Source organism: Oryctolagus cuniculus, chromosome 19 (assembly GCF_964237555.1).
Source record: "Oryctolagus cuniculus chromosome 19, mOryCun1.1, whole genome shotgun sequence".
Lineage (NCBI taxonomy): Eukaryota > Metazoa > Chordata > Mammalia > Lagomorpha > Leporidae > Oryctolagus > Oryctolagus cuniculus.
Genome location: NC_091450.1, coordinates 11,398,677 through 11,414,506, shown reverse-complemented (window position 1 = coordinate 11,414,506; position 15,830 = coordinate 11,398,677). Strand labels below are relative to the sequence as shown.

The 15,830-nt window shown below is 53.0% G+C and overlaps 1 protein-coding gene across 25 annotated transcripts in view; it reads left to right on the top strand.

Annotated features, from left to right (window-relative positions):
• The window catches only part of LOC103346408 (trafficking protein particle complex subunit 9), a 142,825-nt gene that overhangs the window by 9,598 nt on the left and 117,397 nt on the right, over window positions 1-15,830 (top strand). For 22 of the 25 annotated variants that reach the window (XM_070064979.1, XM_070064974.1, XM_070064978.1 and 19 more), the window contains 4 exons: window positions 2,279-2,364; window positions 5,265-5,391; window positions 8,008-8,140; window positions 13,633-13,793. In XM_070064979.1, the coding sequence (XP_069921080.1) occupies window positions 2,279-2,364; window positions 5,265-5,391; window positions 8,008-8,140; window positions 13,633-13,793 (507 nt within the window). Of the gene's footprint in view, window positions 1-2,278; window positions 2,365-5,264; window positions 5,392-8,007; window positions 8,141-10,271; window positions 10,341-13,632; window positions 13,794-15,830 lie in introns of those variants that run through there. The other 3 variants (XM_070064975.1, XM_070064976.1, XM_070064977.1) reach the window with 2 other exon arrangements.

Below are 15,830 nucleotides of genomic sequence, written 5' to 3'. Positions count from 1 at the left end.
CACAGGCAGGGGATTGTCTGTTTCTGACAAAATTCACTTCTCACAGACTCAGTGATTGACTTTAGACTTACCTGTAATGGACGAAGGCCGTCAAAGTACAAATTACTCTTTTTGGCACTCTGGAAAGCACAATGATCATTTTTTTTACTATGAGAGAGAACGAATCTGTGATACCAGGCATAAGGACCTGTTTAAGGGACAATGAGTTCTTCATCTTCGGTTGGGGGTGGACTAGGGTACCAGTGTCCTGCAGGCCAAGGGAGGCTGCTAAGGGTGGAGGGGGCAGGTGAGATGAGCACAGCTGCCCTGGCTCCTTTGTGGAGAAGCCCCTGCAGCTTATCAGAGACTGATGTCAGAGAGAGGGCAGCCTGAGTCCCAAGAGCTACCGAGGGGCAGCTTGGTGGAGGGAGAAAGAGCATGGGTTCCAGAGCTGACAGCCTTGTGTTTTGAGTCTCAGCAATGATTTATCAGGGCCTAAGATGGGCAGACCGCCCCACCTGTCAGGTAGAGTTTTCCTTCTTTGTAAAATAAAACTAGAGCTGGTTCCGACCAGGTGGCAGCTGGTCCTGCACTGTGTTACTCTGTGCCATCATCTTGTGAATGGATCCAAGATGCCAGCTCCCGGTCATCATCACAGGTGTGGTGGAGCTGGTCCTGGATCCTGTGCAGGCTGCCTGGCACAAGGTGTTTGCAGAAGCTGAAGGCTCTGTGAAAGCTGAGGAATTCCGGTCAGCAAATGCTGGAAAAGCCTCTGCTTCCCCTTCTGCCACCACCTATCTGCTAGGCCCTGCCTGGAGTTCCCAGGCCTGGGCCAGAGTCCCTGCGGCACGAGATGCTGGCAGTGGTGTTCCCAGACAGGTTTGCTCACCTACTAAGAGCCCGAGTGCCTGCCTTGTGATCCCAGGGTCACTGCTGTTCCCCCGAGGTGATTACAGACAGCAGTGGGGCAGCCGTGTGGAAGGGCTTCATGCCTCATGCGGGGTCTGACTTTCCTTCTCTGCCTTCCAGTTTCCTAACTGGTGTTCCGGGTGAGAGCCAGGCGCTGCCTGCTGGCATATCTGGGACACCCGTCATGGGTACTCTGCTGGTGTCTCATTGCTTTGCAAGAAATCACCAACTTCCCAGTTTAGAGCAATACAGATTGATTTCCTCACTGTCTGTGAGATCGGGGTGTCTAGTGCAGTCCTATGCCCAGGCTGTGTCCACATCTCAGGCTCGTTCAGGGGAGGTCTGTGTCCATACCCCTCATGGTGCCCTCAGCCATTTCCCAGAGGTGGCCTCCCTCAGGTCCCTGTTCCCTGCTGGCCCCAGCCCCTCACTCAGGTCCCCTGTACCCTGCTGGCCCCAGCCCCTCCCTCAGGTCCCTGTTCACCCCTGCTGGCCCCCAGCCCCTCCCTCAGGTCCCTATTCACCCCCTGCTGGCCCCCAGCCCCTCCCTCAGGTCCCTGTTCCCTGCTGGCCCCCAGCCCCTCCCTCAGGACCCTGTTCCCTGCTGGCCCCAGCCCCTCTCTCAGTTCCCTGTTCCCTGCTGGCCCCAGCCCCTCTCTTAGTTCCCTGTGCTGCTGGCTTGAGTTCCTAGGGGCCACCCCTCCAGGAGGGGTCTGGCCCCCTTTATGGGCTCACTTGATCACATCTGTCCCATCTACAGCAATCTCCCTTTTGATGAACTCAGTCAGCTGGTTGGGGACCTCTATTAAGTCTACAGGAGCCATTCACCTGTGTCCTGTCATGTGGCTTGGACATCATGTCCACACTCAGGTCGTCTCGGGGTTGTTTTGGGGTTGCTTGGGGTCTTGGGTTTGTTTCAGAGTTCTGTCTCCCCAGCAGCTGCTGACTTACAACTGACAAGGACGTGGGCTGGGTGGAGAAGTCATGGTCTTGGGGGCACAGGTGACCCACACTCTGGGCCTCTTGCCAATGACCCCAGCCTTCTTCCTGCCTTGAGAGCCTGTGGGCCCTTGGGGTGCTGTGTGCCCTAAGGGGCCACACCAGGTCCAGCTGTAGCTTTGTGAGGTGGCCTTGGAGTGCCAGCGGGAGCGCAGCCTGCAGAGGGTGGAGGAGGCACCCTGTGTGTAGCGTCAGGACAGTGGCGATACCTTGCTTTGCGTGGTTTCAGAGAAAGCAGGGCACACCAAGCTCTGAACTTCCCACCTCACAATGAGCATGGTGGCCACCACCTTTGTGGGAAGAAAATCATCAGCAGGCTGATCTGAAACCCCATGAGAAGTTCAAAACTACCTGCTAACCCCAGGGTTCTTTTGCGTGTGTGTGTGTCTAGATGTCCAGTGGATTCAAGCGGACGTGTGTGAAGTCCAGCTGATGATGTACAACCCCATGCCATTTGAGCTCCGAGTGGAGAACATGGTATGTACCACTAGGGGCCTCTGTGACCGAGAACTCCAGTGTGTCACTAAAAAGTGTCTTTGCTTAGTGTTAGAGGCACTAATTCTTGCACACATGTCTGCTTTGCCCAAGATGGTAAGTGTTAGGGGAGTGAAGTCCGTATTTTGTCATTACCTTGTCTCATGCTTGCTGCCGAGTAGACGTCTGAGGCACAGAGCAACCCTGGGCTTGTACACGCACTGAGCTTTGCCCATTGGCTGTGAGATTGGAAGTCAGCACTTTGGAGTTCACAGGAGCTTACTGGAGATTGTTGTGCTGCTGTGAGGTGACACAGGGATCGAGGCGCAGGGGGAGCTGTAGAGAGAGGTGCTGTGTTACGGCACCATGTAGGGTGTGGAAGATTCATGCCCTGGGTCCATGCTTGCTTGGCGGACTTGTGCCGCCTTCAGACTACCATGGGATCCGTTCCCAAGGTTCTCTGTACTGCGACCAGAATCATAACCAATGTTCCATGTGAGAACCAGGCTCTTCCTGCTGGTGTCTCACTGAGGGCCATGCCCTGTGCCAGGTACAGGGTGCGTGGCACCCAGGGGATACAAGGGCCCATAGGCCTCATCCCTGGTGGGAACACAATGAGCTGTGTTGGGGATGCATGGCACCTGCCTGGGAGAGACGCCCCTGCTGACTGGGCCAGACTGCCGGGTGGAGCCACAGTTTTCTGCGAGCCAGGACTGTTGGGCAGCTCTGCTGCGTGTGGCTGCTCCCCAAGCCTGTGTTAAGCCTGCAGTCCTGAGACTGACTGAGGACCGGTGTTCCCCCAACTGTTGCACAAGGGTGCACTGGCCTCAGGACATGGTCGTGCAGACGTGCCTCTGCTGTGGCTGTCTGGCTCTTGGAATCCAAGGGGGGAATTTACCCCAAAGTAGTTAAAGTGTCAGATGATTGCTACTGTTTCTTATAAATATTTTTCATTTTTAAAAGTAGCATTTTCACCTGGTTTAAAAGTAATAAATTATGTGTTTTAATAAATCAGGAAGGGTAGAGACTTAGACAAGAGAAAAGCACCACTTGGATATAGCTGGCATACCATGGTGCTGTGTCGAAAGCTGACTCATGGAACACTTCAGACGTGCACACGCCACCCACATTTCAGGCAGGCAGCGGTGGCCACACTGCCCTGGCTGTTCTAAAAAGACAGAGAGGCCAGTGTGTCTGTTAGAGATGAAAGGCATGTGATCAGCTTCTCTGAGTGCACCCTGCCCACTGCGCCCCCTCCACACGCACACACGCAGATCACTTCACGCCTTTGCCTCACATGTGGGCGGCAGGCGTGCTCACTGCCCCCAGAGTGTCTTTGCTGCCGGTGTTTCCTGTGCACAGAGCTAGAGACAGTGTATGCGCATTCCACACATCCAGCTGTCTACACCACGCACACATCTGTGCATGCAGTTTTCATACATCCTGAACTCACACCAAGGCCCGGCATCTTGCCTTCCTGCGTTCCATGTTTGTGCCCTTCCTCCCAGCACACCCACCCACATGCCTTGTCCTGCCACAGATAAAAGAGGTTTGTTTTAAAATTTTATTTATTTATTTATTTATTTATTTATTTATTTATTTATTTATCTGAAAGTTGAGTCACAGAATCCATTTGCTGGTTCACTCCCCAGGTGTCTGCCCAAGCCAGGGCTGAACCAGGCTTGAAGACAGGAGTTCTGTCTGGATCTCCCACATGGGTGGCAGAGGCCCAAACACTTGGGCCATCTTCTGCTGTTTTCTCAGGCACATTGGCAGGCAGCTGGATCGGAAGTGGAGCAGCCAGGATGTAAACCAGCAGCAATATGGGATGCTGGTGTTGTAGGCAGCGGCTTTACCTGCTACACCCCAATGCTGGCCCTGGGTCTGAGAGTTTGAGGGCTTCCTTGACTGCATGCTGCGGAAAGCAGACCCCCCACAAACAGGGCAGGACTCTGTGTCTTGAGTTCTTTAATTTATCTCAGCAGGGTCCTGTAACTGTGACGAAATCTTGCACGTTATTCGTTAGATTTACTCCAAGGTAGTTGGAATTTTTGATGTCTTGTTCATTTTTTTAAACATTTTATTTTCCAATAGTTGACTGGTGATTGTTGACATCTTTTAGATTGTGGGAGACCAGGAAGAAGCTTCTGGATCCTGGCTTTGGCCTGGCCCAGCCCCGGCCATTGCAGCCATTAGTGGAGTAAAACAGTAGATGGAAGATCTCTCTGTCTCTGTTTCCCTCTTGCTTTCAAATAAAAAAATAAGTGTTTCAAAAAAAGATAAATAAAAATTTTTCCTTTGTGTTCATATTCCCATTTGGTACAAGAAGAAAGCAAACCAAACATCAGAAACATGGTGGAGAGGACCAAAATCAAGGACAGCGGCTGTTGATCTGACTGCCCTGTGCATCACGTGTGCATGGTCTCGCAGTTCTCTGTGGGTTCTTTTTTTTTTTTTATTTTTGACAGGCAGAGTGGACAGTGAGAGAGAGAGACAGAGAGAAAGGTCTTCCTTTGCCGTTGGTTCACCCTCCAATGGCCGCCGCGGCCGGCGCGCTTTGGCCAGCGCACCGCGCCGATCCGATGGTAGGAGCCAGGAGCCAGGTGCTTTTCCTGGTCTCCCATGGGGTGCAGGGCCCAGGCACCTGGGCCATCCTCCACTGCACTCCCTGGCCACAGCAGAGAGCTGGCCTGGAAGAGGGGCAACCGGGACAGAATCCGGCGCCCTGACCGGGACTAGAACCCGGTGTGCCGGCGCCGCTAGGCGGAGGATTAGCCTAGTGAGCTACGGCGCCGGCCTCTCTGTGGGTTCTAAGAAGCCACAGTCTTCCACTGCCTTGTTCTTGGTTGCCAGGTGTGCGGTGCAGGCTGGTTCTGCTCACGTTGCTCTGTGCCTTGCTGCAGGGGCTGCTGACCAGCGGAGTGGAATTCAAGTCGCTCCCCGCAGCACTCTCCCTTCTGGCCAAGTCTGGTCTGTACCCAGTGACGCTCGTAGGGGTCCTGCAGACGACTGGAACGATCACTGTGAACAGTAAGGGCTTTTCTGATTGCTGCTATTGAGGGCTGCCACACTGCTGTTCCATACACCAGGGTCCAGAGCCTCTCACCCATCTCATTTGTCCTCATCCATCAAGGTATGGGGAACGACTGCCTTTCCTTGGGATGTGGTGCAAGTTGGTGGAGTGTGATTGGCACCTGCCAGGCTCCTACTGCAGTGGGCAGGGCCATTCCTGTGCTCTGTCTGCCTCCTCCTCCAGACAGCCTTCCAATGGCTTGGTTCCTACCTCTGCACCCTGACCTTTCCTGATGCCACGATGTCCCATGTGCTCTCAGGAAGCCCCTGTCATCTGCTGGATCTCTTGGGAGAGTTGGCTGTGCACGTTGAGTCCCTTATGCCACCGGTGCCATGGTCCTGCACCCCTCCGCATCCTGAGTTTATCCCTTATCCCTTCACCAGAACACGTCTGTGGCATCACTAGTGGCGTTTTTCTGCCTAAACCTGGGACGAGTTGTTTGGGATGCTTGGAGCTTTAGTGCTCATTTGCCACCCTGCATGTGTGGCGAGCTGTGTCCTCCAGCCTTGGTGACACCACAGCCTCCAGATTTTCCGCTGTCTCTTTGGCCCTTCTTCCTCAGTCTTTCTGGTCTTGTGCAGGCGTCCCGTGCAGCCCAGCCCTCTGACAGTTGCTCCTCGCTCTGTGTTTCTTGTCCTCCTCTCTGTCCTCCATAAGTCACCTGTGGTGAGTGTCCCCAGCCCACAGCATTTTTCTGCCTCACAGCCCTGCAGACTGCTGACCACCCCCAGGGTCGGGTGCCCTTCCCTGGCCTGTGCCCCAGCACTTCCCAGCTATCCCCCTGGTGTCCGGTGGGTGGGACATGCATGTTCAACATGTCCAACCCAAGTGTACTGCCTCCCCTCCCCAAAGCGGTCTCTCCTCTGAGACCCCTCTCTCTCCTCTGAAGGTGTCGTGGTCAGCCAGTGGGAGTCACTTTCCCTCGTCATCAGGCCGAGTTCCCCAGCCCTGTGTGTTCCTGTGCTCCTCTGCCGAGGCTTCCTGCTGAGTTACACATTGTTCCTCTACCTTTGCTGTATTGCGAGTGCCCTACCCTTTTCTACTTCCTCCGATATGTGCGCAGGCTTAGTGGTCCCTGAGCTGTGCATCTCTGTGCAGAGCAGTTGGCATTGTTCTTTGGTGTGTCTTGTGCACGAAGCTAGATGGGCTGACTCTGTACTGCTGGGCGCAGTAATGTGTGGACCCCAAGTCTTTGTCATCAGACTATTTTTTTTTTTTGACAGGCAGAGTGGACAGTGAGAGAGAGAGACAGAGAGAAAGGTCTTCCTTTGCCGTTGGTTCACCCTCCAATGGCCGCCGCTGCAGCCGGCGCACCGCGCTGATCCGATGGCAGGAGCCAGGAGCCAGGTGCTTTTCCTGGTCTCCCATGGGGTGCAGGGCCCAAGCACCTGGGCCATCCTCCACTGCACTCCCTGGCCATAGCAGAGAGCTGGCCTGGAAGAGGGGCAACCGGGACAGAATCCGGCGCCCCAACCGGGACTAGAACCCGGTGTGCCGGCGCCGCAAGGTGGAGGATTAGCCTATTGAGCCACGGCGCCGGCTTGTCATCAGACTATTATGTGATAGCAATTTTCAGCAATGGTAAGGAAAGGCCTGATTCTAATTAGGGATTATAAAATAGTGGTTGCTCAGCAGGCGAAACATATATCAGGCTCCTATTGAAAGAGAAATGCGAGAGACCCTGGTTCCAGATGTGGGTTTATGGGGAGAATAGTGTTTTGACCATTACAGGGGTGTTTTGACAAGCCCACTCTCTGAAGGGGGGTGAGCTGGAGTGGTGTTGAGAGAGCAGCTTCCAGCCAGCAGGAGCCACAGGAGGACTGAGGAGGCTGCTGGGGCCCCAGGAGCCCTTGAAAGCCATGCTGGCTTCTCCATGGAGCACACCCCAGGCTCACACGAGTGTAGGCAGGTTGTCACCTGAGCCTCGAGCCATTGGGTATGGTTTCATTTTGTTGCACAGTAAATGCTGTTGATAATAATTAGCTAAATTTCAAAAGCCATTCTACAGCTTTGCTTAAATAGTTTCAAGTGCTTATCTCACCAGTGGAAAATTTGCTCATCTTAAACGGCAGTGCTCACACACACACAGCCAGTTTGCCCCGTCACGAAGCCGCTGCAATAATAATGATTGGCCCTTGAACTTTCGTCTTTCAACAGAAGGTTCTGAAGCATTTTTCAAATACTCATTAAATTGCATTATATCCCGGGAAGGAATATTAACTGCCATCCTCACTGTGGAGATGGATAAATCTGAAAAGCAAATGAGTCCTGGGCTGAGATGCTGACTATGGGTTGTGCAGAGATTGATGGCTTACAGGAGCCTCTCCATTTGGGCCCAGTCAGCCTGGTGGGATGGGAGTACAGGAGCTGTTGTAACCCCCACCACAAAGGAGGAGCCCGAGGGATGTTGAGGCTGTGGGCAGGGACTAGCAGGTGACGGAGCCAGCACCGAGACCCAGGTCTTCTGCAGGGTTGCCCTTGCTGGTTGGGGACTTCAGCAGTGGACACGAAGGTGGACATGGGGCACGGAGCTTCACTGGGAGTTGTGACGTCTTTGTTTTCCTGTGTCCCAGGTTACCACACCACCGTCTTTGGTGTTGTCAGTGACTGCCTGCTGGACCACCTCCTGGGAATAAAGACCAGCAGCTCTACCATGGAAGTTATCCCTGCTTTGCGAAGACTGCAGATCAGCACCTCCCTGCCCAGGTACCTGGTGAGCGCAGGTGTCCAGCTGCCGGCAGGAAGCAGCCCTGTGGAGCCTTCCCTCGTGAGGCGCACAGGCTCTGCATGCGTCCAGAATTTGCAGGCCCAGAATCTGCAGGAGGGGGCCTTGAGAGTCTGCAGTAGTTCATACGTTTTGCCCAGAGCAAATTAGAGCAGTCAAGATCTCCCATACTAAGGCTAGGACCAAATGTGAAATTATTCTTCCAAAAACAGTCAGGATCTTAGGGCATCTAAGAAAATCACTCTTCTGACAGAATTATTTTATTTTATTTTTTAAAGAAATATTTATTTATTTTGAAAGAGTCACAAAGAGAGGGAGAGACACACAGAGTGAGTGAGAACTCTTTCATCCTCTGGTTCACTCTCCAGATGGCCGCAACGGGGAGCATTGGGCCAGGTCGAAGCCAGGAACCATGAACTTCATTCAGGTCTCCCATGTGGGTGTGGGGATCCAAACACATGGGCTGTTTTTTGCAGGCCGTTAGCCAGGAGCTTGATTGGAGTAGAGCAGACAGAACCTGAACTGGCGCCCATATGGGATTGTTTTATTTTTGTTTTAGATTTTCAGCATCACAGGGAAGTGTAAAGGAGAAAGGGAAGTGGGTGTCAGGAGGCCTGGAGCCAGTCAACGTAAATGCTTGGAGGTGCTTCCCGCCACTTTAGAAAACACTTGTCTGAACACGGAGTCATAGATGAGTTTTTGTGAAATCACATTAATAAGCTTTTTTTTTTTGACAGGCAGAGTGGACAGTGAGAGAGAGAGAGAGACAGAGAGAAAGGTCTTCCTTTTTGCCATTGGTTCACCCTCCAATGGCTGCCGCATCGCGCTGATCCGAAGCCAGGAGCCAGGTGCTTTTCCTGGTCTCCCATGGGGTGCAGGGCCCAAGCACTTGGGCCATCCTCCACTGCACTCCCGGGACATAGCAGAGAGCTGGCCTGGAAGAGGGGCAACCGGGACAGAATCCGGTGTCCCGACGGGGACTAGAACCTGGTGTGCCGGCGCCGCAAGGCAGAGGATTAGCCTATTGAGCCACGGCGCCAGCCAATAAGCTTTTCCTCACACTTTCACAGAGTCTTAAAAAACCCGGTTTTAGTTGCTTTAAAAAGGACACCCTGAAGATATCTCAGGATTGCATAACCACTCTTTCCTTGCTGTTGGATTTGGGGCGTTCTCATTGTTGCCCTCAGGGGTGACACTTCTTGGACATCATTTGGCTATTTTTATCAGATGTGTCTGGGATTTTCTGAAAGGTTTTAAGCTCGTTTGTGTGTCTGATGCATGTTTGTTGCCTGCTAGGCAGCGGGCCAGGTGCCAGAGCTGAAACCGTGGACCCAGCATTCTGGGGCTTGGTGCTCAAGGAGGCTGTGTTCAGTGGGAGAGATGGAGAAGGCAGAACTAGCATGGGCCCTGCCCTCAGGACCCCACTGGGGGCCATGAGGAGCTGGGAGCAGGAGTTAGCCACACGCAGTGGGCAGCTGGGAGCATTTGTCAGAGGTGGAGAAAGCATCAGGTGATTGGGGAATGCAGTGAAATGCAGGAAACATGAATTCTAAAGCAGATCCCAGACCTGACTGTGAGGGCTCAGAGCACCAGCCTTTGAAAAGAAAGCTGGTGAGAGTTTTCACGACCTTGTATTAGGCCAAAGAGGTCTTTGACATGTCACCAAAAGCACGATCTACAAAAGAAAACACTGATAAAAAATCGGTTTCAGGGCCGGCGCCACGGCTCACTAGGCTAATCCTCCGCCTAGCGGCGCCGGCACACCGGGTTCTAGTCCCGGTCGGGGCGCCGGATTCTGTCCCGGTTGCCCCTCTTCCAGGCCAGCCCTCTGCTGTGGCCAGGGAGTGCAGTGGAGGATGGCCCAGGTCCTTGGGCCCTGCACCCCATGGGAGACCAGGAAAAGCACCTGGCTCCTGGCTCCTGCCATCGGATCAGCGCGGTGCGCCGGCCGCAGCGCGCCGGCCGCGGCGGCCATTGGAGGGTGAACCAACGGCAAAGGAAGACCTTTCTCTCTGTCTCTCTCTCTCACTGTCCACTCTGCCTGTCAAAAAAATAAAAAATAAAATAAAATAAAATCGGTTTCATCAAAATTAAAAACCGCTGTGCTTCCAGAAACACCATTAAGAAAATGAACCTGACAACTCACAGGCTGGAAGGAAATATTTGTACATCATGTCTCTGGTAAGGAGCTGCTACTTAACACCCAAACTCAGTACTAAGAAAGCAAACAACTCAATTAGAAAGGTTGACAGAAGAATGGGCTAGCTCTCTCCCCATGAAAGACTTCCCAGGAGCTAACGAGCAATCTGGAAAGGTGTGTGGCATCATCAGTCTTTCTGGAGCTGGTACCATGTGAGGTTCCTGCTCACACCTGCCAGGGTGGCTGTCGTCAGAAGACAGGCGGTAGCCATGTGTGGTGCTGGAGAAGCTTGCGCCCTCGCCATGTGGGTGCCATCTCCAAGGAACCCTGTCTGTTTCTACAAATGTTGAACGTAAATTGACCATGTGACTCAGAAATTCGGTGTCTACCCAAGACAGAGGAAAGCACACAGTGACTCAGAAACTTGTATATGAATGTTCACAGCTGCATTTTTTGTAATAGTACAGAAAGCAGGCAGAACTTGGATGCCCATTGCCGGGCAAATGGCTGAACAAAATGTGGCACATTTGCACCTGGGCTGCCGCTGAGCAAGACAGGCAAGCAGGGCTCCTGACATAGGAACCAAATATGGCCCATTTACACCTGGGGTGCAGCTGAGCACTAGAGACGCACTGACACATGCTCCCGACGCATGCTCCAGCAGGGGCATCGAAGGCCAGGATGGCTGCCTTTTGTCTCTTACTGAAAAAATGGTATAAGACATATTTTACAAAAGGTCCCCTATTTCTCTGAGCTAGCCATTTTGGTGTAGTGGGTAAAGCAGCTGCCTGCAACACTGGCATCCCATATGGGTGTTGGTTTGTGTCCCGGCTGCTTTACTTCTAATCCAGCTCCCTGCTATGGCCTGGGAAAGCAGCAGCAGATGACCAAAGTGCTTGGGCCCCTGCACCTGCGTGGAAGACCCAGAAGAAGCTCCTGGCTCCTGGCTTTGGTCTGGCCCAGCCCTGGCCTTTGCAACCATTTGGGAAGTGAGCCAGTGGATGGAAGTGCGCTCTCTCTCTCTCTCTCTCTCTCTCTCTAATTCTGCCTTTCAAATAAATAAATTTTTTCAAGTGACTCTTGATTAATTAAGTGTTGATTGTAACTAAGCTGCTATAAAGGTCCCTGTGACTGGTGGAATCCACTCACCAGCATCTGTGGGCGCCACCTTGTGCTCCAGGACCCTGACCTAGGCCATGACCCTTTAGAAGAGCTCCCTGTCGGGGGGATGGGGGGTTTAAGGGGCTCAGAACATGGCATAGTGGGCACAGGCCTCCCTGTAGGTTGGCCATGCAAAGGAGCAGAAGCCTGTGGGCATTGGGGGGGCCACAGATCCTGGCAGGAGGACTGAGGCTGGGCCTGTGGCCTGATGGCTTGTGTGTGGGCACAATGGGGCTGTGCCTGCCTTCCAGTCTCTTTTTTTAAAGATTTATTTTTATTTGAAAGGCAGAGTTACAGAGAGACACACACACACATGCACCCAGAGAGAGAGAGAGAGAGAGAGAGAGAGAGAAAGATCTCATCTGCAGGTTCACTCCCCAAATGGCCACAAAGGCCAAGTTGAAGCCAGGAACTAGGAGCTTCATTTTGGTCTCTCCTATGTGGGTGGCAGGAGTTCAGATACTTGGACCATCTTCCAGTGTTTTTCCAGGTGTGTTAGCAGGGAGCTGGATTGGAAGTGGAGTAGCTGGGACTTGAACCGGCACCCATTAAGGGATACTAGTGTTGCATGCAGCGACTTAACCTGCTATGCCACAACACCAGCCCCTGCATTCCACACCTTGAGAGATGCTGCACTGGGCCAGGCACCAAGCAAGCAGCCACTGAACACGCAGTGGTCACTCTGTCCTGGGCTCGGGCAGTCACTGCCGAGATGCTTTTGTGTGCCACACAGGAGGTTCAGAATTGAGGTGCTTATCAGTCTATTCAGTACATTCTTTTTTTTTTTTTTTTTTTGACAGGCAGAGTGGACAGTGAGAGAGAGAGACAGGGAGAAAGGTCTTCCTTTGCCGTTGGTTCACCCTCCAATGGCCACCGTGGTGCTGCGGCCGGCGCTGATCTGAAGCCAGGAGCCAGGTGCTTCTCCTGGTCTCCCATGGGGTGCAGGGCCCAAGCACTTGGGCCATCCTCCACTGCACTCCCGGGCCACAGCAGAGAGCTGACCTGGAAGAGGGGCAACCAGGACAGAATCCGGGGCCTGACCGGGGACTAGAACCCGGTGTGCCGGCGCTGCAGGCAGAGGATTAGCCTAGTGAGCCGCAGCGCTGGCTCAGTACATTCTTAATAAGTACCTATTAGACACTAGGTGTCTGGCTAGGAGCTGATAGCATTCCTGCCTTGGGAAGGCTCTGGGGCCAGCACAGGGCTGAGGAGGACAGTGCTGCCAGTGGGAGCTGGGTCCCAGTGCCACGTCCCTAGTGTGCCTTTGCAGCAGTGCCAGCTGCAGTCTCACTCTGACACCGTTCCTCACAGCTCCGGGGCCCCTGCACTGTGGGTGCCTCCTTCTGCCCCTCTCCCCTGAAGCACAGAGGGCCTGGGCACCCTGCTGTGTGAGGCACCCAGTGATTAGTCCTGGCCGAGTTTTGTCACCTCCTGACACCTTCCCCCAGGAGCCACTGATGTGCAAGCTGCACAGGGGTCATGCAGGGAGGTTGTGCGTTGGCTTTCCTTCCCTGACCTAGGAGCGAGGAGCGCTGTTACAGATGGTACAGAGGAAGTGGCCCCGACTTGTTGTGCTGTTATTTTCTCAGGATTTGGTTTGGGGAAAAAAGTGCCTCTGATCGGAGCCTGGAGCCAAGGCACATTGTGTGCCTGGCTTACAGAACCCTACTTGTTCTCAGCATGGTTGGCTCCCAAATTTCTCATTCAAAGCCAAGATTCTCTAGCACGTATTTCTGAATGCCAAAATGTGGTCATCCTTTTACCTGATGTGAATCACTTTTTAATTTATTATTTGAAAGGCAGAGAGAGAGAGAGAGAGAGAGAGAGAGAGAAAATCGATCATCCAGAGAGAGAGAAAGAGAGAATTCATCTTCCATTTGCTGGTTCACTCCCCAAATGACTGAGGATGGACCAGGACAAAGCCAGGAACCAGGAGCTTCTTCTGGGTCTCCCACATGGGTGCAGGGGCCCAAGCACTTGGGTCGTTTTCCGCTGCTTTCCCAGGCACATTAGCAGAGAACTGGATTGGAAGTGGAGCGGCTGGGATTTGAATTGCCTGGTGCTGCAGGCAATGGCTTTACCCACTGCACCACAGCAGCGGCCCCTGATGTGAATCATTCCTGCACAGCGTTGGTTTCTTCCTTCAGTTTATTCTCCTCGCTTTTGGTTTAGATCGGCACACTCGTTGCAGCCTTCCTCTGGTGATGAGATATCTACCAATGGGTCTGTGCAGCTGTTCAACAGGGAGACTCAGCAACTCATTGTCACCTTAGAAAACATTGGCCTGGAACCCCTGGCGACACTGGACACCTCCAAACTGCTCCCCACCAAGGGTAGGTGTGGTCAGTGTATCAGACCCTGGGAAGTTTGTGTTGTTGCCTTGCACAAGTGATGTTTTACATAGCTACTGTTCAGAAAACCTCAAAGCTTCCTTTAGTTTGGTGCAGTCCTGGTTGGAGTGGAGATCACACACCACATGCTACAGGCATGATGCTGACCCCTTCGTGCCTTTGGTTCCCATTACTGGATCTGAACAGGGGTCAGATCCTCAGAAGACCGATTACTGAGTGGAAGACTGGGAGACAGGAGCAGGCCGATCCCATGGTTCCCACAGCCCAGGGCCACCTACTGATTCAGCACTTGAGAGCTGGGCCAGCACGAAGCCAGGAGCCAGGAACTCCATCCAGGATTCCCATGTGGATATCTGGGGCCCAAGCACTTGGACAAACCTCTGCTGCTTTCCCAGGCTCATTAGCAGGGAGCTGGATCAGGAGTAGAACAGCTGCAACTCGAACTGATGCCCATCTGGGATGCCGGCATTGCAGGAGGCTGCTTATCCCTCGGCACCACAGTGCCAAGCCCAAGGTGTAGCTTTTCCACCTCTCTGGGCTGCAGTTTCCTTTGCTGTTTCTGTGCCTTTGAAGTTTTCTGGAACTCAGTCCCGTGTCAGCCATCCCTTTCTTTCCTGCCTTTTATCAGGACAGTATTCATTGCAGACTTGCAGGAATCCTATCTAAACAATTGTGTGCCTGCTGTGTAGCTTCCATACTTAGCATTTTGCTGCATTTGCTTTGTAACACATCTCTCTGGCCTCCTACCTACACCCCCCAACCTCGCACCAAGTATCTTGTCTAAAGTTCCAGATTTCAGAAGCACCTGTGACTGCTTCTGAGCTCAATGTTTTTGATAAAATGCATATGCGCTGAAATGTGCAGCTCTAGCATGTTTCATCCAATGAGTTTCAACTGATGCTAGCCCATGTCATTGTGTAATCTAAGCCCTCATCAAGATATAATACAGAACATTCCCATCACCCCAGAAAGTTCCCCAGCTTTCTTCCCAGCAAGTCCCGGTGCAACCCCGGGAGCAAACACTCCTCTCTCTAGTCTGTGTACTGGGCAACCCCACTGGGGGTTTACTGCTGGTGATGCAGGGTGTGGGTGACATGCATGGCAACTGGCAGGTGGCAATTGGCAGACATGCAGCCCAGTCACCTTCTCTTCCCTGCCTTGAGTTTAATTTTCCGCTGGGTCTTGCCCACACCTGGTCGGTCTTAAAAATCTTTAAAGACATTTATTTTCAGGCTGGCAATGTGGTGTAGCTGGTTGAGCCACCACCTGTGGCACTGATAACCCATGTAGGTGCCGGTTTGTGTCCCAGCTGCTCCACTTCTGATCTAGCTCCCTTCTAGTATGCCTGGGAAAGCAATGGAAGGTGGTCCAAGTGCTTGGGTTCCTGTAGGAGACTTGGAGGAAGCTCCTGGCTTTTGGCTTCTGGCTCCGGTCTGGTCCGACTCTGACTGTTGGAGCCAATTTGGGGAGTGAACCAGCAGATGGAAGAGTTCTCTCTCTGTGTCTTTCTCTCTGTAATTCTGCTTTTCAAATAAAATAAATCTTTTTAAAAAAGAAATTTACTTTATTTTTTTTTGATATGCAGAGTGGACAGTGAGAGAGAGAGAGAGAGAGAAAGGTCTTCCTTTTCCATTGGTTTACTCTCCAATGCCCGCTGCAGCTGGCGTGCTGCAGCCGGTGCACCGTGCCAACCCAAAGCCAGGAGCCAGGTGCTTCTCCTGGTCTCCCATGCGGGTGCAGGGCCCAAGCACTTGGGCCATCCTCCACTGCACTCCCGGGCCACAGCAGAGAGCTGGACTGGAAGAGGAGCAACTGAGACAGAATCCAGCGCCCCAACTGGGACTACAACCCGGTGTGCCAGCGCTGCAGGTGGAGGATTGGCCTATTGAGCTGCGGCGCCGGCCAGAAATTTACTTTCGTTTGCCTGAAAGGCAGAAAGACAGAGAGACAAAGATTATCCATAGATTGTCTAAGTCCCAAAGGGTGAAAGGCCCTTGTCTCTAGTTAGGCCTAGGATGG